General features: G+C 40.0%; 2 protein-coding genes across 20 annotated transcripts in view; one reads left to right on the forward strand and one right to left on the reverse strand.

The window, feature by feature from the left end:
* Nucleotides 1–5838, forward strand: part of dlg1 (discs large MAGUK scaffold protein 1) — a 356942-nt gene extending 351104 nt beyond the window's left edge. For all 18 annotated transcript variants that reach the window (XM_033032030.1, XM_033032037.1, XM_033032028.1 and 15 more), the window contains 3 exons: nt 83–192; nt 1933–2024; nt 4060–5838. In XM_033032030.1, coding sequence (XP_032887921.1) covers nt 83–192; nt 1933–2024; nt 4060–4166 — 309 coding nt within the window. In that variant the 3' untranslated portion in view covers nt 4167–5838. The remainder of the gene's footprint in view (nt 1–82; nt 193–1932; nt 2025–4059) is intronic.
* A 4319-nt stretch (nt 5839–10157) lies between these two features.
* Nucleotides 10158–21777, reverse strand: part of meltf (melanotransferrin) — a 66719-nt gene continuing 55099 nt past the window's right edge. Inside the window, exons 13-16 of one of the 2 annotated variants that reach the window (XM_033032048.1) lie at nt 20462–20526; nt 17694–17881; nt 14746–14935; nt 10158–12250 (exon numbers count right to left, since the gene is read on the reverse strand). In XM_033032048.1, the coding sequence (XP_032887939.1) occupies nt 12186–12250; nt 14746–14935; nt 17694–17881; nt 20462–20526 (508 nt within the window). In that variant the 3' untranslated portion in view covers nt 10158–12185. The remainder of the gene's footprint in view (nt 12251–14745; nt 14936–17693; nt 17882–20461; nt 20527–21777) is intronic. The other variant, XM_033032049.1, reaches the window with a different exon arrangement.

The following is a 21777-nucleotide window of genomic DNA, read 5'->3' on the forward strand; positions in this document are numbered from 1 at the left end:
GAAAAAAAGAAATATCTTTTTACTGTGAATTGAATTTCATAAATAATCCAGACAGTGAACCTCTTAATGTATTCCACTTTAGGGTAAACACTGTATACTGGATGTGTCAGGAAATGCTATTAAGAGACTTCAAATAGCCCAGCTGCACCCGATTGCTATCTTCATCAAACCAAAATCAGTTGAAAACATCATGTAAGTGCAGAGTGCAGACCTTAACTAAGGTTTTCAGAGTTTGCTTTGGGAGGGGATTTTTCTCTTCTTACAGGTAAGACAGGCCATTCCAACCACTACAATACTCCAGCGAGTGGACTTACTCTTATCATTGAATATCCAACCTTGAATCCAGTTGTGGGCTACGTTCTGTGATGCATAGTGCACAGTCTCTTTGCTTCTCTGTGTGACCACGTCCAAATGAACGCCTCATTGTATTGTGGGTCCATCTTTTGGTTAGTGTTGCTTTACTTATAATAGAATTCAAATTTATTGACACCTACAGCTGCTCCTCGACCTACGATGGGGTTACGTTCCGATAAACACATTGTAAACCAAAAATATAGCAAGTCGAAAATGCAATTAATACATTGCGATCACGTGACCGAAGTGACGTGCGGCTCTCTGCCGTTGCCGAGCATTTGCCGATCGTAGTCGAAATATCTCAAGTCGAACCATTGTAAATCGGGAAGCACCTGTACTTAAATTGAAACCATAAAGGAGCTCTGCTTTTGCTATTAAATTGGCCCACTTTATTCACCTGGAATTTGCTCATGGATGGCATTATCCTCTGCGTACACAAAATCTCCATTAGTGTCTGGTAGTTAAGGTTGAGATGGGTGTTGTGTAGTAGTTGGTTTCGTTATCAGGGGTCCCACCTTCAAGCATGACACTTAGTACCTTTAAGGGCAGAAGCTGAAGATGTGAGTTCTAAAACAGTTAGCCGATGCTGTTTGATCCCAACTGGCCAGAACGTGCTTCTATGCTTTGGGAAAGCGGGAAAGTGGTATTTGATTGCACAAAGAAGGATATTTATACCAGCTGCATCCCCTTTAAGAGAGGGCAAGGGATGTTCCCAGTTTTCTGTAATTGTTTGTGCAAGTTTGTTCATGGCATCATTTGAGGGGTCGTAGTTTCGTTTTTAGTTTAGTTTATTGTCACCTGTACAGAGGTACAGTGAAAAGCTTTTGTTGCGTGCTAACCAGTCACAGGAAAGACTATGCATAGTATAGGTGGGAACAGGCATAGCATGAATGCTCCCACACCCACCCTAAGCCAGAGCTTCTGCTAGGCTCTGTTGGCAAGAAGGGAACATTAACTTACCTGTAGATCTAGGCAGTAATTCCACAGATCAGAGGAGGTAAAAGAACTGCACTTGCATTCTCACCTTCATCTTTAAGCCCCACTTGGCTATGCCTTATCAGGTCGCATGTCAACTAAGAGTGCGTCGGAATATTTTAATGGAATGAGCACTCTACCGGGTGAATAGAAGCAGCAATCGTCAGATATGTTGTTCTTCCTGAGTGCTGTGTGAATATTAGCAGTTGTGGGGTAGTTGGAGATAAGAGAAAGAAGGTTTTGCAGATTGTGTAGAGGAAAATTAGACTAGAAATCGCTCTGATTGCTGCAATGCCATGACATCCTGTTGGTGGAGCCAAACAGCTCTGTGCTCCAACATCAGCTAGATTTGGCCTGAATTAAAGTGATAATATATAATTCGTATCTCTTGGTTTTGAATAAACCGGTTTTAATACCAAGTGATATTTTGGGGATCAAAGAAGGAAAAGGGAAGATGTACTGCAGCTTGACATTTCAATAAATGGCCAATTGGAGTGCTTTGTAGCATTTGTGTTTAATTCCTGATGTGTTGCAATTCTTTCTGATCTGACTCGCCTACTTGTACAGGGACTGAATTTTAAAAATGTGTGTTTTCCACTTCAGGGAAATGAATAAGCGTCTAACAGCGGATCAAGCAAGGAAAACGTTTGACAGAGCCATAAAACTTGAACTGGAATTTACAGAACATTTCACAAGTTAGTATTCTGTTGCTTATTAAATAAAAGTGAGCTTCCACGGTCATAGTTATTACAGCTTTTGAGTAGAAACTCAGGATGCTTCATGAGTGAGTTGATGAGAGAGCTTGATTAAAATCAGCCCAGATTAGGCTCTGTTATATTATAGTTGGCCCTCTGTTAGACACATAAAATATGAAGTTCCTCACAACCTATATTATAAGAACACCTTTGACTTGTTTTATTTTGCAATCCTTGTTTTAAGAAATATTCCAGTTTGATGTTGCACTGATTGTAGGACCTGTCAGTAAAGAGGTGCCTCTCATCATTTCTGGTTGAATTGGATGTGTGCCAAGCTACTAGAGGCAAAAAGCCCCATTGCTGCAAAGGAAAGGAAGTATTCCCTTGGATCTGTTCTGCGGTTTAGTGAGATTGTTCACCAGATAATTCAGGAGTCGATCCGCTCTTCAAATATGATGTCCATCCGTCCACACAAATTTGATTCTAATATGGAGACCCAACTGATCCTTAAGAGACATCTTCAGGACAGGATCTGTGGTGGAGAATCCTACAGCCCTTAAGCTTACTGCATTTAAAGCCATTTGAATAATGAAAAGTTATTGGGAAAGAAATTTATTGAAAAACACTAACGTATTAGAAATTAAAAAGATTACGTTAAAGTCAAGTAAAGATAAAACAAACCACATACCTGCGCTTAGATTTCTGTTCAAGCTCAGCAACAACATTCAAATGAAAGGGGTGGTGGTGCTCTTCATGTAGAGCTGAGGAGATAGATGTGAAGTGCATTCAGCCACTCCACATCGTATCTTTGCTCTGTTACTGGACTAGGTGATCAGTTCAGTTGTGGAGTGAGAGGTCAGATGCACCGACATTTGACCCCTGGCTTGTGTTTGGTTTAAGAGCCTGCAGAAGTCAGTGACAAGCTGAATGCCAAGTAATAGGTACAATCTGACTTTAAATATGGCCCTTGAAGCAACTTCAGAGATGCTTGATTTTCTCTCTGCTGATTCTTAGTTTTTCCTTAAGACCATAAACTTCAATCAAATTTTATTTAGTTTAGAGATACAGCACGAAAATAGGCCCTTCGGCCCACTGCTGATCTGCCCCGACCAGCGATCCCTGCACACTTACACTATCCTACACACTAAGGACAATTTACAATTTTACCGCAGCCAATTAACCTACAAATGTGTACGTCTTTGGGATGTGGGAGAAAACCGTAGCAAGCGGAGAAAAACCACGCAGTCATGGGGAGAACATACAATCTCCGTACAGACAGCACCCGCAGTCAGAATCTAACCCGGGTCCCTGGCTTTATATAATCTCTCCTCAGAATTGAACCCCAAGAATCTAGGTGTAATTTTGGCAGTGTGGTGCCAAGAACAAAATACAGTGCTCTGAGCAATGTATTTTGAGCATTCATTTGCTCTTGTGAAAAAAAATATGAAACACTAAAAACTCAAGTCAGTCAGTCAGCGTTTATAAAGAAAGCTTATAGTAAGGCAGCACATTGTGCAGCTGGTAGAGCTGCTGATGTGCAGTATCAGAGAACCATGTTTATTCTTGATCTCGGGTGCTATCTGCGTGGAGTTTGCAAGTTCTCCCAGTGTCCACAAAGGTTTCTTCCCATAACTTGAAGACGTGCAGATTGGTAGGTTAATTGGCCTCTGTAAATTCCTCTAGTGTACTACACTTGTGTAGCTGAGTAATAGAAATTGGGAGTTGATGAGAATGTGGGACAAGATTGGATTAATGTAGGATTTGTATAAGCAGATGGTTGCAGAGTCTGACGTGGACTGGGTTAATCACTGGCCTGTTTCCATGATGTATCTCTATGACTCTCGTATAAAGTATGGACAATATGCCCATTATCAGAATCCCTCTTGATTTCCTTCATAGCGGCTAATTGTCTTAAAAATATTCCAGCATTTTTAATTCAAAATTCCACTGTTTAAATTTATCTTTGTTAAAAGAATAAAGAAATAGAACAAGTGTGACTTTGTAGAATATTAATTCCTGTCTTTGCTTTTGTCAGGTATTGTGCAGGGAAATGTGTTGGAGGAGATTTACACCCAGGTGATACAGATTATTGAAGAGCAGTCCGGGCCTCACATCTGGGTCCCAACCAAGGAGAAACTGTGAAGTCATGTCATAAACATTGTCCATTGTGTGTGATGGCTCTGGACCCCTTCTGCAGGATTCATTCATTCCTGTGATCACAGATCTCTCTCTTTGTGTGTCATGAAAAGTGATTTGTCTTTCAAATGGGGGCATTCACATCTCTTTTGTTTTTGTGAAAATTGCTTGTACGTGATACTCGATTAAAGTTACCACCATTGTTTTATTTACATGAAGGGGCATGGCCAGACTAGTTGATGAAGGGAGATTCTATGGTACAGTTCCTTAATGTTTAAGGGCAACAAATCTTCAGCAATTTTCAGAAAAAGCTTTATATATATTTTTCTTTTAAAAATAAACAAAGGGAAAGTAATCTTCATGTGTAGCATTGGATTTGGAAAATAATAATTCTAAGCAGCTTTTTGCACGGTGAATTTTGGAAGCATGGTTTGGCAGTGGAAATCCTGGCGGCTTTATTGTTTATAGTCTCCTTCATTACCTGCCCAGGCTATTGGGAGGTCTTTTACTTCTTCCTTTCAGTGCTGGTTAATTGAGTCCTGCATACATTGAACAAACTATAAATCCACATTAGTCTTTCATGTGCAAAGGAATTTTTATTCACTTTACAGAGGTTCTATAATAGACCATGCTTTTAGTTTTATTTTCCTTTTGCCAGTGAAAATGCACGATATATGTTTATATTGAATGCCGATTAGAATGCGTTCCTATGATACTGCGAACATTACTTACAATTTTGCAGAGAATCTACTTTTATGAATTTGATTATTTAGGGTGGGAGGGGAGCAAAGAGAAGCCGGTGAATATAGTGACTATTTTAATTGATAACTGACTTGATTTTCAATAGGACTTTTTGAATAGGGATGTTCTGGGCAATGCAGTGAAAACGAATAAGGAACTGACTGAGGAACAGAGCTGAAATCTAATCATGACTGTTTGTAACGGGCTGTAAGATTTGAGATTTTAAGATATATAATAATTAATCCTCAGTAACTATGTATTTTGATATAAATTATCAACTATATTAAGCATACTTTTAACAAAATACACTATATAACATACCAGGAATATATATTTTCTTTGCTTCTAACCATTTCCTCCATGAATGTTTTCTTTATTTTCCAAGTAGGTGTGAATTAGTTTTCCCATCTTTAACTATTGTGGATTACACGGGGAATAATGTGGTGGTGGTGGTGGGGAGAAATGGTATTTTAAGAAAAGGTGCAGGAAATAATCAAAAGAGCCAGTTCTCTTCTGCCCCCACCCCACTCCTGGAAGTTCTGTGTGAGATTCTTCAGAGATGTGCATGTTTTCAAAACATTAAAGGCAACTTTAAATGAATTTTTACATTTTCTGTACGTTTCTATGTGGGAATTGCAAATATGTCATATCTTCCACTGTAGCTTTCAATCAGACATTTACATGTTTTGTTTTGAGAGAATTTAATTTAGCAATTATAAGGTATGTTCTCAAATAAAGCTCTATCACGACATTATTAGATTAACTGCCTGGTACCTGACCTTTGCTAGTTATTTGGAGATGACATGTTTTATATAGGAATAATATTACAAGCAGTTCAGTACACATGACCTCTGGTGCTGCAGTTTGTACAGACTCATCTATATCCGTTCCATTGTCAAATGAGGGGAACAGCTAATAAAATTTAATGTACAATTTATTATTTTGTGAGATTTTTTATTACTCCGGATGAAGATAATCATGGAAAATCAAAGAAATCTAGCTTAACGTTAAGTTAAAGAAAAATGTTGCACCAGATCTTTAGTCAAAACCAAGCAAGGCCCATGGCTTTTCTTGGAAAGATTACCTTTCACAGACCTTCAAGGTAAGATGATGCTATAAACAGCAAGAAAATCAGAAGGTGAGCTAACTTGGATACTGCATAAGTGATCTTGGAGATCACTTTGCTTTCCATCCAGGTCATTGATAGGTGTGTGGTACTGCAGTATATAATGGTGGAGAAATAATCAAAAGGTAGTTTCCTAGACCTTAAATTCATCACCGAGGGATTATTATACTGCTTCATTTGGCTCTGGGTAGGGAATCTCAGGGTCAGTGCTGGATCTTATCATGTCCATGTGCCCTGTTTATGATTTGGAAAGTTATGAATCTTAATATTCTTAATAGCTAATCAATACCATTTGTTGCAAGAGGTTTATGAATGAATACGTGATAAGTGACAGTCAAGGAACTGTACATACAGAAGACTCGCCTTTGGCTCACCTCGTCTATGCTGACCAAGTTGGTATATTAGGCATATGTGGTTAGGCAGTATCTCTGGAGGACATTTCGAGTCTAGACCCAGACTTGTATAACCAGGGTTAGGTGGGGAAGGTGAAGAACAATGATGCATATTTGATGGAACAAGAAAAAAAAAGACCTGTGAGCACCTCCGGGTCTTTAGCAAGTCTTTAATTGTATCCGATGAAAAGATTAAAAATAAAATTTTAAAAATAGGCTGGTACTTTTATAAATCAATTAGATGAAAATGTAAAAGACTAGGTTGGTGGAATGAAGCGTGTGTGATGCATATACACTGCAGTCATTTCAAGATGAATAGTTCTTGTTCATTTATATCAGTCAGCATATAATGCCCATCGTTAATTGTCCTTGAAATGAATGAGACGCTCGGCCATATGAGGATAATTAAATGTAAACTACATGCTCTGGATCCTGGCCCGGCAGATCATCTATCCATTTTCTGCAGAAATGTTGCCCGACCCCCTGAGTTACTTAAGTATTTTGTGTCTTATCTTTGGTATAAACCAGCATCTGCAGTTCCTTATTACATTTTATCCTGGTCTAGTCTGACATAAACCAAATGAGGCAAGGACTACCAACCTTAAGGACAACCTTAAGAGTATCAGTAAAGAAGTTTTATGACAAGCCAATAGTTTTAAGGTTGTCATAATTGATTATTTTTATTCCAGAATTATTTTAATAAATTTAAATTCCACAGCAGCACTGTAGGATTTTATCATGTACTATCCATGTAGTTGAAGCAGACCAGGGATTCTCATGAAGTTACACATTGAACCATTGGGAAACTCTCTCTATTTGATTAATTGTATTCTTGTATCTGGTGGTTAAACAAAGTATTGACAAATATATGATTTCATTAAAGTTAAATCTCATTCTTGATGAGGTTTTTTCATTCAAAGCAGATGGAATCTCTTTTACAAATAGCATGATTAAGGTTATACCAAGTGATTCAAAATGTAGTTGTGCCAGTGAGTTGGTGACATTTAAACATTAGGCCAAATCGAGCTGAATTCAGTCCACCGAAAGCTGAGATGCAGTCAAACCGATCTCCCGCCCGTGGGAGATGTCCAGTGAGGCCGGAGCAGTGAACAGGCCTTGGGAAATGTTCTGCAGAACCTCCGGCCCTTTGGACATGAGTTACATTGGGACATTTACATGCTTTTTAATTGTTTTGAATAATTAAAAAACAAAGTTTAGACAAAAATATGTACATTGCAATGCTAAATTAAACGCTAAATTAATTCTGAAATAAGTGACTTGATTTACCTTCTCAGCCCCGAGTTTACCACACAATGGACAGTGAGAGGGGAAGTCATATGCCCTCTATGATTGTACTGTCCACCCCGTAAATGGTAGGAATTAACAATTTACATGAAAGATTGCTGAACATGAGAAGAAATTAATAAACACTAGATTAAGTGGGACCCGTTGGGTCCCATGTTCACATCGGAGGGCTGGTCCCCCAACGCAATATTCCACCTCTCCACCAATTCCAATATTGGTGGCCAGTGGGGGGGCTTTCTGGAGTGCTGGTATGGGTTCTTGGGGTGGCAGCTCAGTCCCTCAAGCCTGATCTGCTGGCAGCTCACTCACGGCTGGTGGGCTGGCAGTTGACTCATAACTACTCCTTGAAATTCCATTTCAAGCAGGGTGCAAGTCCACCAAATTCAAATCCATGTTCCTACCATTTCAAGCAGGGTGCAAGGCCACCAAATTCAAGTGCAGTTTCTTACCACTATGAGCAGGGTGCAAGGCCACCAAATTCAGTGCAGTTTTATTCCACTTCAAGCAGGGTCCAAGGCCATCAAATTCAAATGCAGCTTCATACCATTTCATGCAGGGTGAAACCACCATAAACCCACACAAAACACCAAACTCACAGTTCAGTAGACATTCAGTTGATTCACAGCTCTCAGACAGAGTCATGACCTCTCCCTCCCCCATCATGCAGAGACTGAGCCACACCCACACTTCCGGGTTTTATAACCCCTCCCACCGGAAAAAAGTGTGGCTTTCAGGGTGTGATTGACAGGAGAGAGATTCTCAACATTTTTTAAACACTAATAACACTTTTATTTTTCATTGATGGGAAGAATTCTCTGCACCTGCTCAGCGGAGGAGGGACTGAGTAAGATGGCCAAAAATCACAGCCGTAAGTGTAGCGTTTTATCTAAAATCAATATACAGTGCAAACAGGAAATGCATTTGCAGTAGTGCCTTTTAACTTCAAGCCAAAGCACTCAAGCCGCCATTTGCAGTAAATAGTGCATTTCAACTTCAAGCCAAAGCACCCAAGCCACCATTTGCAGTAAGTAGTGCCTTTCAACTTCAAGCAAAACACCCAAGCCACCATTTGCGGTAAGTAGTGCCTTTCAACTTTAAACCAAAGCTCCCAAGCCACCATTTGCAGTAAATAGTGCATTTCAACTTCAAGCCAAAGCACCCAAGCCACCATTTGCAGTAAGTAGTGCCTTTCAACTTCAAGCCAAAGCACCCAAGCCACCATTTGCAGTAAGAAATGCCTTTCAACTTCAAGCCAAATCACCCGCCACCATTTGCAGTAAGTAGTGCCTTTCAACTTCAAGCCAAAGCCACCAAGTGCAGTAAGTGGTGCCTTTCAAATTCAAGCCAAAGCCACCAAGTGCAGTAAGTGGTGCCTTTCAAATTCAAGCCAAAGCACCCAAGCCACCAAGTGCAGTAAGTAGTGCCTTTCAACTTCAAGCAAAACACCCAAGCCACCATTTGCAGTAAGTAGTGCCTTTCAACTTCAAGTCAAAGCACCCTAGCCACCATTTACAGTAAGTAACACCTTTCAACTTCAAGCCAAAGCACCCAAACAACCATTTACAGGCAGTGCCTTTTTACTTCATACAAACCATATTTTCATGTTCAAACCACATTAAGGGTACTCACAGTTGTGTAGACATTTGTTCAGTGTTATTCAGAGCTCAGAGACGTGACCCTTGGCTTCATCCATCTTGCAGAGAGTGAATGAGGCACACCACTCCCTGGTTTTATAGTCCCTCCCCCTCCCTCCAGCAAGGGCAGCAGAGAGAATGGTGATTTTAAAAAACCCATTAATATCTCTCTGATTTGTCATCGATGGGAAAAATCCTCTGCACCCGTAAGGCGGAGCGGGGCTCTGAGCAAGGTGGCCAAAAATGATGGCCGTAGTTGGCGGCGTTCTGTCGGAAATCGCAGCACAGGGGGCCAAAAGCGGTCAAGATCAGAGATTTAGTAATATAGATGGTTGCTTGAAATAAAATACCAATTTACTATCAAATATTAACATTGTGGTAGGTTTGATTATGCACCACTATTTAGAAAGTCTGTTATACCTTGGCATGGTCTTTACATCAATCTAATAGTTGTTAAATGCTGTATACACTTTGAGACCCTGTGGAGCAAACTGGTGAGAAATAAATATTTTCAGTCATTAGTCACAGAAAGGTAGTATGAATGTTAAAATTGTTATTGGGCACTGATGAAACTGAAGCATAGTTGTTGATAGCACATCAAACAGTGCGTTTTCTGTGACGATGCATGCCATCCGGCACAGCAGCACCTCTACAAAGTTAAACTAGATTCTCAAATGTTTAGAATTTTAATTTGATTTTTATGCATTTTTATTAGTTGATGTTTTATTAGTAGATGTTGATTGGTGAAAACAAAAATCAAAACAGAAGAAGGGATATATTGATGGCAAAAAATTGTTGATAATCTTCGCTTAATTTTTAATTGATATGCGTACCTGCATATTTTTGTCCACAAAAAAAGCACTGGAGTTACATACATAGTAATGTGGCTTCTAACTTCAGCATCACTAAATAAATTCACAGAAGATCGTATAAACTCCCTTCCCGTTGTTCTTAGATATGTCCAAGCCTCTCTGTACAGGATTCCCTGGCAATATAATCATTGCCTACCTCAGGCATTTCTTTGGATTTACCTCCTTGAGTTAAAGATGAACCTGCAGTTCATTTGGAAAATGATGGCTTTTAATAGAACAGCTGAATTTATTGTTCATGGAATTTTATGGCACCATAGGAATATATTTATCCTGCTGCATATGTGCTAATTTTCCACTTCATCCTGCACCTTTTCACTATATTAACTACCCATTTTTCGAGACCGCCAAAAACCATATAACCAGGGTTCTTGCCTTACCCCGCCCTCAGGGCCGGCTGCGGGAGGTGCCCCCAGGACACAAAGGTGGAAGGGTAAAGAGAGGTGACATTGGTTCACTCGATGACGACGTCATGCAGCAACCTGATGCTCACCTGGATCGGGCCCAGGGCACGGATCGGACTGGACTTTGGAATGGTAGCAAAATGTGGCGCCTCTTGCATGCAGTCTCTGGATGTTTATGCACATTTTCTAATCGGGGATTGTGCTCGGGTATGGCAATACTTTACTGAAGTGTATGCAAAGAAGGAATTTCACTGTGCAGTTGCACATTTGACCATAAAGCACCACTACCCATCTCCCACCAGCCTCTGAGGGCAGGATTCTATCTCCCCCCCCTCCCTTTCAGGACAGGATATTGTCCCTCCGCTGAACGGATCCTGTTCCTTCCCAGGCACAGGATCCCTCCCCTGCATCCGTCCTGGGTCAGGAGCCCAACCATGAAGACAGGATCATTCTCCTTCCCTCCCATCCCCCAACCGCTGGACAGGACTGACCTTGGGAGAGGCACAAAGTGCTGGAGTCAGGCAGCATCTCTGGAGAGAAGGAATGGGTGACGTTTCAGGTCGAGATCCTTCGTCAGGCACGTCACCCATTCCTCTCCAGAGATGCTGCCTGACCCGCTGAGTTACTTCAGTATTTTGTGTCTACCGTGTAAACCAGCGTCTGCAGGTCTTTCCTACACATCCTGGTAACGAGGGGTTATCTCCCCACCGCCCACAGACCCACCCCTCCCAACTAATCCTGTGAGAGAAGGTTAGAGTGTTTAGAAGAGCAGCAAACACAATGACTCAAACTACTTTTGGGTGGGGAGGTAGGGTTGACCTTAAACCTATTTATTCAGTGGTAGCAGAGGTATATACAATAGGTGCATTAAAGAGGTTTTCCGATAGGTACTTGGATATGGATCACATGCGGACAGAAGAGATTAGTTTAACTTGGCATCATTGTTTAGCACAAACAGCTGCATACATACCGAGAAGTCACTGAAGTGATCGTTAACGCAAGCAGAAAAATTTCGAACAGACTTTACAATAAATGCTGAAGAGCTTAGCTACATTGAAAGCATTTTATATAAATTATTTTGATCCATAAGTAGTTCCATTAAATGTAAACAGTATAAAAGTATTACTTCTACAGCAATAATGAGGAATGTACCTACTGCTGTTGTATTTCCTTTTACAGAAACACTGCCAACAGGTACAAAGAACAAAATGTGCAACTAATAAGTTACAACAAACAATGACCTTCTGTCTCAACACTCACAAATCAACCCAGATCACTTTACTGTACCTTGCAAAAACAAAATAACATGCTTAAATTTACAAGTTTCTCTTAAATCGGCTGCTCTGTGGCTGTTGCAACATCAGTAAACTCAGAAAAACTACTGTCCTTTTATTATTTTAGCATCCATTTTTTTGCAGCGCTGTAGCAGTTTAAATTCTGTCTGATGCAGAGTATTTTCTGTTTTCCAGTTCCTCTCCTTGAGCAGTTCGGTTCAACAAGGACGTCTCATCTGTGCATCTGATTTGGTCATGGTGGCAGGTCAAGGCAGGCAACTTACACACACAAACTGTGCAACATTGAAATGAGTAGAAGCAGCAACAACACGGGCGATGGAATTGCTGAAATTTGAGGGGAATCTCCAATTAGTAATTAATAAAATAGAGATAAAAATTTAAATGATCTCTATAACTGTTACATCTCTTCCCAAAGACCATAATTTACAATCTGAGTATAATGTAAACAGTCTGCTCTGGAACACAAAATATCAGCTACAGTGCCCTCTATAATGTTTGGGACACATCAGTTATTTATTTGCCTCTGTACGCCACAATTTGAGAATTGTAATAGAATAAAATTCACATGTGGTTAAAGTGCACATTGTCAGATTTTAATAAAGGCCGTTTTTACACATTTTGGTTTCACCATGTTGAAATTACAGCTGTGTTTATACATAGTCCCCCCATTTCCGGGCGCCATAATGTTTGGGACACATGGCTTCACTTGTAATTGCTCAGGTGTTTTTAATTGCCTCCTTAATGCAGGTATAAGAGAGCTCTCAGCACCTAGTCTTTCCTCCAGTCTTTCCGTCACAACTGGAAACTTTTATTGCTGTTTATCAACATGAGGACCAAAGTTGTGCCAACGAAAGTCAAATAAGCCATTATGAGACTGAGAAACAAGAATAAAACTGTTAGAGACATCAGCCCAAACTTATGCTTACCAAAATCAAGTTGGGAACATCATTAAGAAGAAAGAGAGCACTGGTGAGCTTACTAATCATGAAGGGACTGGCAGGCCAAGGAAGACCTCCACAGCTGATGACTGAAGAATTCTCTCTATAATAAAGAAAAATCCCCGACAGATCTGAAACACTCTTGAGGAGTCAGGTGTGGATGTGTCAATGACCACTGTCCGCAGAAGACTTCATGAACAGAAATACAGAGGCTACACTGCAAGATGCAAACCATTGGTTAGCTGCAAAAATAGGATGGGCAGGTTACTGTTTGCCAAGAAGTACTTAAAAGAGCAACCACAGTTCTGGAAAAGGTCTTGTGGACAGATGAGACGAAGATGAACTTATATCAGAGTGATGGCAAGAGCAATGGATGGAGGAGAGAAGGAACTGCCCAAGATCCAAAGCATACCACCTTATCTGTGAAACACAGTGGTGGGGGTGTTATGGCCTGGGCATGTATGGCTGCTGAAGGTACTGGCTCACTTACTTCATTGATGATACAACTGCTGATGGTAGTAGCATAATGAATTCTGAAGTGCATAGACACATCCTATCTGCTCAAGTTCAAACAAATGCCTCAAAACTCATTGGCCGGCGGTTCACTCCACAGCAAGACAATGATCCCAAACATACTGCTAAAGCAACAAAGGAGTTTTTCAAAGCTAAAAAAGGTCAATTCTTGAGTGGACGTCAATCACCTGATCTGAACCCAATTGTATGCTGGAGAGAAAACTGAAGGGGACTAGCCCCCAAAACAAGCATAAGCTAAAGATGGCTGCAATACAGGCCTGGCAGAGCATCACCAGAGAAGACACCAAGCAACTGGTGATGTCCATGAATTGCAGACTTCAAGCAGTCATTGTATGCAACAAAATACTAAACATGCTTACTTTCATTTACGTGACAATGCTGTGTCCCAAACATTATGGTGCCCTGAAATGGGGGGACTATGTATAAACACTGCTGTAATTTCTACATGGTGAAACCAAAATGTATAAAAATGGCCTTTATTAAAATCTGACAATGTGCACTTTAGCCACATCTGATTTTTTCTATTACAAATCTCAAATTGTGGAGTACAGAGGGAAATAAATAAATGATGGGTCTTTGTCCCAAACATTATGGAGGGCATTGTATAATCTCCACAGCATTATTTAGTATTCACACAAAGTGCCATCTGTCCCATTTTCTAGCATTAATATTGTTAGAGTTGTAATTGCAAAAATTATTTGTTATACAAACTGTCCACTAATCACACCTGAATGCATCACACTTGGTAAACTGCACTTCTCACATAAAGAAAGACTTGAGAATAGAAATCTAGATTTTATTAATCAATGATCCAAGTAACATCGAAGTCTACAGGGCAGTTGCCTTGTGAATCTAGGGTTGGGTTGAAGGGGAACAAGGACTAGTGAAATTCCTACTCCCAGTAACCATAAGTCAGATTGTATGGATATTAGTCAGTTTGGAAATAACTAATAACAAAAATCCTGTTGATATTCATCCAACTGGGTGTCCAGGTACAGGAGTCAGAGGTTATGGGGAGAAGGCAGGAGAATGGGGTTAGGCGGGAGAGATAGATCAGCTATGATTGAATGGCACAGCAGACTTGATGGGCTGAATGGCCTAATTTTACTCCTATTCCTTATGACCTTATGAACTGAACATGCACAACAACAAAATTGACTTATGCTGAACATTTGCACATGTCGCTGTAGAACCACTGTCTGCAAGGGTGACCAGTCAATACTTGTGGAACTAATCCAGAATCCCTTTGCGAGAATTAATAAGGGACAAACCAATGAAATGCCACGTGTTGTTGAAAAATGTGGGCCATTTCTGCGTTGCATAAATATTAGTAAGTATATCACTGACCTGCACCCGAACATTCAATTTTTTTAATTGCTTCCAGGTAGCTTTTTCCAAGCCAATCTTCATAAGTATTTTTTCCTTGTGTCGATATCATTCTAACTGTAGAATCTTTAAAGAGCAGATCATTTCCATCATAGGCCGATGAATTAAACATCTGAAAGTCACTGGGGTCACTAGTAGATCCAAATAATTTCTAGAAGACAAGATGTGGGATTATTTAGTGCCTCAAATCACATACAATGGGTAACTTTGAAGAGGAGAGATTCCCAGTTGCTCAAGAATGGTCACCCATTACACACAGTGTAATGAAGGACCACTAACAGGTTTAGTTCAGCTAGGTGTGAAAAAAATATTGGCCAATATATCAAGGTCGTTCTGTTTCTTTGATTGGAACAATGGCATCTTCATTGTCTGATTTGATACATCTTACAGTGAAGATGTATCAATGGCTTAGCTGGACAGTGTTTACCAACCAATCTCAATACCAGCACCTCTAAAGCTGCCACTGTAAAGTTAGCATAGATACATTGTCCTGAGACCAAGAATGCATCAGTAAGTGCTGATACAAAAGATCTCTCCTGCACTGGAAGTTGCTTTGTGGCACTAGGTTGATTTGCAATTTTGTGCTTCCAAAGGGGAGGCCCATATGAAAACAGCATGATCAAAGGTTGTCATTACAACCCTATAGTTCCAAGCAAATTAATCAAGATATTAATCATTATAATAGATTTGATTTAAAATCTAACAAAATGCAGTTTTCACATTTATGCGTCAGCATTGCTCGCATTTCCTCTGCTCTTTATCACATTTTTAATCTACCCAGCTTGCCTTTTAAATCACTACAACAACTTCTCTGCACCTCCTCCTTGTCCCCTTCACCCCCCCCCCCCCCCCCCCCCATATCAATTTTATTCTACTGATGTTGCAGCAGCAAGGTACCTGTTATATTAAAATCTAAAATAACATTACAAAACATAAAATGCCACAACAATCCTAGATTATGTATTTAGCAGCAACTGTTCCCAGGCACAAGTTCCAACAATGTATGAATAGTGAAACAGTCCTTGTGGTCAAGGATGTCTTGCTTGCATGGTTTTGTAGGTTCCGAGATGACACAAAGTTATACAATAAGGAAACAGGCCCTTCAGCCTATCAAGTGTGCTCTGACCATCAAGCATCATTCTATCACAATCTCATTTTTTATTCTCCCCAAGTTCCCAATGACTCCATCCAAGGTTTGACTCATCACCTACACACCAGTCAGTGCGTGAGTGGTAGAATTTACCTCAAATGTGAATGATGAATCTAAACTTGTTACAATGGAGATCATAGTGAGTGGGACTTTGTTTAAAATAAAATATTTACTGATGGGTGAGGGATATATTGAAGCTTATTAAAGATGTACAGCAGGCAAGGAAAACACTGAAGTAATTCAGTCTGAAACAAATAAATGCTTATACAATAATTTCAGCAGCATATATTGATTAGGGGGCAATGGCAGCCAAAGTTACCAAAATGGTAATATATAATATATGCTTAATGCTAAGTTCTGGGTTTGAAACAATACTAGATAGCTGGGAGGTATGTTCTGAGTTGGAACCAGACTAGTTAAGTTCATGACAGGGATGATACCAATATTCCTAATATTGAGCTTCAGGCAGTAGAACATGCAATGTGATAGCAGAGACAGAAAATAATTAGACAAATATAGGTACAGTACAAGGTCAATAAAACGCAAGTGAAAGTTAGTCGCATGTCTTCTGCTAGATTTCCCAAGTCTTAAGAAAAAGATCCAAGAATGGATCCTTGAGAACCGCAACTCAAAAGTGGAGAGAGAAGAGATTAGTGATTGTTAGTGATGCCTTAGGTAAATTTTGAAGGGCAGAATCAGAAGACTAACTGAAGGAGGATGAAATTGACTGGCAAATTCTGCAGAACTGTCAGTATAGAACATAAGAAAGGATAATACAGCAAATATATATGACTGACAGAAACTGGAACACAGTGATTAAAATAGGCTGTTTCGGGAAGAATAAGAGAGGCCAATGACAGGTTTGCTGATGCAGGAGAGGAAAAGACAATGTACAGTAGATTATAAATATGTAAGCAGTGGAATAAATAGAAGTAGATGATGGCAGCTTGAAGTGAAAGTGTTTTTAACATGAAGTGGTCTTCAACTGAGCAGGAGGTGGGGCTAAATGATTAACAATGAGCTTGGATAGAGCTGCGACAGAATTTCCAGTAAATGTTTGGGTGTGGGATTGAGTGAGGTGAAGGTGGAGGTTGGATCCGCAGGAGGCCAGTAATGCTCTGATGAACGAGCTGAATTATTGATTTAGTTTTCCTTTTCACAGAAGCTGCCGGACCTGTCTTTTATTAAAATCTTGGTTAGTATCAACACTGAAGACATCAAATTGTACACCACTTGCGTCGGCAATCCCAAACTGTGAGGCTTTAAGGGGATGGTTGATCTGCAGTTGCATAGAGAGCAGGCACAAGTCATGTGACTCAGTCTTTAGATTTAAAATGACAAAGGTTTAGTTGAATGTTTTGGTCTCTATGTTGTCCCACTTCTGCATCCTACACACTAGAGACAATTTACAGAAGCCATTCAACCTACAAAGCTTCACGTCTTTGGGATACGGGAATTAAACTGGAGCACCCAGAGAAAGCTCACGCAATCACAGGGAGAACTCAAACATACATGCAGAACACTCAAACATGCAGAACACACAAACATGCAGAACACACATACATGCAGAACACACAAACATGCAGAACACACAAACATGCAGAACACACATACATGCAGAACACACAAACATACCCACAGTCAGGATCGAACCAGAGTCTCTGGTGCTGCTGTGAGGCAGTAACTAGACCACTGGCCCACAGTTCTGCCCTCTGTTAGTTTATTTCACAAATCCAGTTGACGTCCGGATATTGCTTACCTGTCCTGCATCAAGTAACCCAAAGATAGTAAGGATGGGTGTAGTAGGATGGACCATCACTGCATGAGATGGAACTTTGGCCCAGTTACAGTCCCTCCACTGATCCACTTCTGCCCGAGCTCCATTCAGGCACAGCAACTGGTAATCACTGGCTGTTAGATTTGCTGCCCATGGTTCCTGATTTCTTCCTAATGCAGAAATTTACATTCATAAATCTAAATCTGGATAACATAAGCACAACTTTGAAATGGAAATTGTTATCCAAAGAGAGCATGTTTAAAAAATTGCATAGATTTCCAGATTTGTGCAGACAAAATAACCATAAAAATATTAATGATATTAAAATAGATATAACTTCATGGCTAGGAGAACTTTAAATTTACTGACAGCAAATAGTTAGACTATTATTGGTTTGAAATTATGCAGATATTTGATGTGTCCTCGAAACATGGCAAAATGCAAGGAAGAATACAGGAAACTGGAGATTAATGTTATGTGCAGATGGGTGGAAGATGAAGTTCAATGCAGTCAGTTCCAAAGTGAATTTTGAGAAGAATAACAGATCAAAAGAATGCTGAAAATAGGAGTATATAACCACCTCTGTTGCCCTCATCCCCGCCCGCGTCCCCTTCCACCTATATTCCTTTTTCTAGCTTCTCGTTTCACATCAGGGGAAGGCAGGAGAATGGGGTTAGGAGGTAGTTATAGATCAGCCATAATTGAATGGCGGAGTAGACGATGGGCCTAATGGCCTAATTCTGCTCCTATCCCTTATGACCTTATCTCACAACGGTGTCTTTTCATCTCTAGTCTTTGTCCTACCATTGCACAATCAACCACCCCCTCTCACCCATATCCACCTATCACTAGCCAAGCTTTGCCCCACCCGACTTCTCTTTCTAAGTTTCTCCCCTCCTACCACAATCAGTCTGAAGAAGGATCCCGATTGGAAACATGTCCTATCCACATTCTCCAGTGATGCTGCCTGACCTGCTGAGTTACTCCAGCACATTGTGTCTGATTTTGAGAATTTTAGAATGTTTCTTTTCCTGCCAGAAAAAAAGTGGATGTATCAAAATTTGCTTTTGAAAGGAAAAGGATTAATATTTGGAAAAATTTTAATTCATCGAAGGATTTTGGAAAATTCTGGGCAGTGGGAGCAGGTGAAATGCATTGTGAAATTACCAAACATATATGGGTTACAAGGGATCTTTGTGCACTGTATATTATTCTAAGAAACCTTGTGACAGCACTTTGTTTAGTAGAGAAGGGGGTGAATGAAAGAGGAGGTCCACATTGAAAGTGATGCAACAAACTGCTGTCTGGCTGATTATTCCCCATGCCAGATATCTGAAAAACAAGTAACATCTTCAGAAACTTGTTATTGATTACAGTAGAGAAATCCCTTCAGCTAATAGTGCTTATGTAAAGCCTTGGACTTAAGCATGATGGTGATGTGGAAGCAGAGTCTTTGAGTAGTATTATGGAACAAACTTGGCAGCAGCTTCTGCAGTCCACATGTTGTAATCCAGATGTTAATGTTCAACTTGCTTCAGTTATTTCATTACACTAACATCGCGGCCAACAAATAAATTCCACAATGAAATCTGTGCAAGGGCTTGAATTTTGAGTACTTACCGAAATGCACATGAGAAAAGGTTAGGGCACATTACAGGTTACCTTTATTTTGAATGCCTTGGCCATATTATAATTATTACCAAACAATCCAACTGGCTTTGAAAATTCAATTTCTTAACCATGGATCGTATTCTTTCAGTATTAATATTGTAGATATTCTTTTTCTAGATTCAAGATTTAAGATTCATGATTCGAGATACATGATTCAATAATCTTGAATCTAGAAAAAGAATATCTACAATTATTGCAGATATTCTTTTTCTAAACTTCTTTCATTTCTCACTCTCTTCCTCCTGCCCTTTTATGTGATTTTATTGTTCTTGGTTTAGATTCTATGTGGTTTTAGTAAGGATTTTCATGTCATGTGGTGTGGTTTGCCTAGGTCACAAATGCCAAGTTAGGAATGGTCAAAAGTAAAGTTCAAAAGGCCTCAAACAGCCTAACTAGCTTTAATGCAACCTTCAATAGACTTGCACAAATTCTAGTTATTATAAACTGCTCAAATTATTCAAAAGATGAGTCCAGAAAAATGACGTGCTGTGATTCATGTTAATTTTGATATGTTTAGTTTATTATTGGCATGTGTACCGAGGTACAGCGAAAAGCTTTTTTATTGTGTGCTATTCAGTCAGTGGAAAGATTGCATGATTAAAATCAAGCCATCCACAATGTACAGAAACAGGATAATGGGAATGATGTTATGGCAAATTAACGTCCAGCAATGGCCAATTAAAGATATTCCGAGTGTCTCCAATGAGGTAGACGGTAGTCAGGACCACTCTCCAATTGGTGAGAAGATGGTTCAGTTGCCTGATAACAGCTGGAAAGAAACTGATTTAAGAATAAGGTTGGAGAAGTTCAGAAGTGGTAACTAACAGTGATAGCAACTTTAAGATAGGAGTGGCAGGCACTTTGACAGCTCAATTGAACTATGTAATTAGTATTTGAACTGTGAATTAAGTTTATAGATCAAAACTTCCTTTGTCCAGGATACTGAGAGAGTAGATTGACAGTGGAGAGAGAAACTGGAAAAAAAGTTTAGAACAATTAAAAGAAAATTAGCATTCAAGATGAGGGCTTGGAAATCATGAAAGCTGAAACAAACAAAATAGTTTGTCAACTGGACTTACCATCAGTGTTGTCTTCAACTGTTGTATGTTTGACAAATGCTACATCTCCCACTTCTACAAGACACCTATTGATTGCAAGAAAAATACATCTCAAAATATAAATTAGGAACAGGAGTGCAATTTGACCCCTCAGATCCTATTAGCCATTTAATAAAATCATAGTTGATCCCTATGTGATCATCACAGTCTCTGGATCTGCAAACCTTCACCATTCATTTATCAGGGACCCATTTATCTCTCTCTCTCCCTCTCTTCTCGCCAGTGGATATAAAACTATCCTGTCGTTCTTTCTTCATTAATCAATCCCTTTGTTGCAGGTATTGATCTTGTCGACCTTTTCCAGGCTGCTTCTAATGTACCTTCTCTAAATAAGCAGGTCATAGCTCTTAGGGCTAAAGGGATCAAGGGATAAGGGGAAAAAGCAGGAACGGGGTTTGGAAGATCAGGCTCAAAGGTCCGAATGGCCTACTCCTGCACCTATTTTCAGTTTCTATGTTTCCTATCCATAGTTCCCCTGATGTAGTCTCACCAATGCCCAATATAACTGAAGCTTAACCCTTCTTTTTATATTAAATTTCCTAAACAAAATCATAACATTTGACTAATTTTCACAATTACATGGGGTGGCACCTCATCTTTCTGCACATCATGCACCAAAGCACACAAATCTTTCTATCTCAGAGCTCTGCAATCTCACACTTAGATAATATACTTGCTTTTTTGTCAATACAAACAATTTCACAAATCCCCACTTAATCATCCACATTTGCATCTTTCCCATTTGCATTACTAATCTTTATCTTTTTTTTTAAACCTCTATGTACTCTTCACAATTTACATTCCTCTGTACATTTATGCCGTCAGCAAAATAAGCAACAATAACTTCAGTCCTTTTGTCCAACGGCCACGGTGGCGCAGCGGTAGTTGCTGCCTTACAGTGCTTGCAGCGCCGGAGACCCGGGTTCAATCCAGACTACGGGTGCTGTCTGTACAGAGTGTGTACGTTCTTCCCATGACTACATGGGTTTTCTCAGAGATCTTCGGTTTCCTCTCACACTCCAAAGACATACAGGTATGTAGGTTAATTGGCTTGGTGTATGTGTAAATTGTCCCTAGTGTGTGTAGGATGGCGTTAATGTGCAGGGATCGCTGGTCAGTGCGGACATGGTGGGCCAAAGAGCCTGTTTCCGTGCTGTGTCTCTAAACTAAACCAAACATTTATATGCAAGAAGACGCAAAGTGTTGGAGGAATTCAGCGGGTCAGGCAGCATCTCTGGAGAACATGGATAGGTGACAATGGGGGTTGGGGCCCTTCT

Source organism: Amblyraja radiata, chromosome 13 (assembly GCF_010909765.2).
Source record: "Amblyraja radiata isolate CabotCenter1 chromosome 13, sAmbRad1.1.pri, whole genome shotgun sequence".
Lineage (NCBI taxonomy): Eukaryota > Metazoa > Chordata > Chondrichthyes > Rajiformes > Rajidae > Amblyraja > Amblyraja radiata.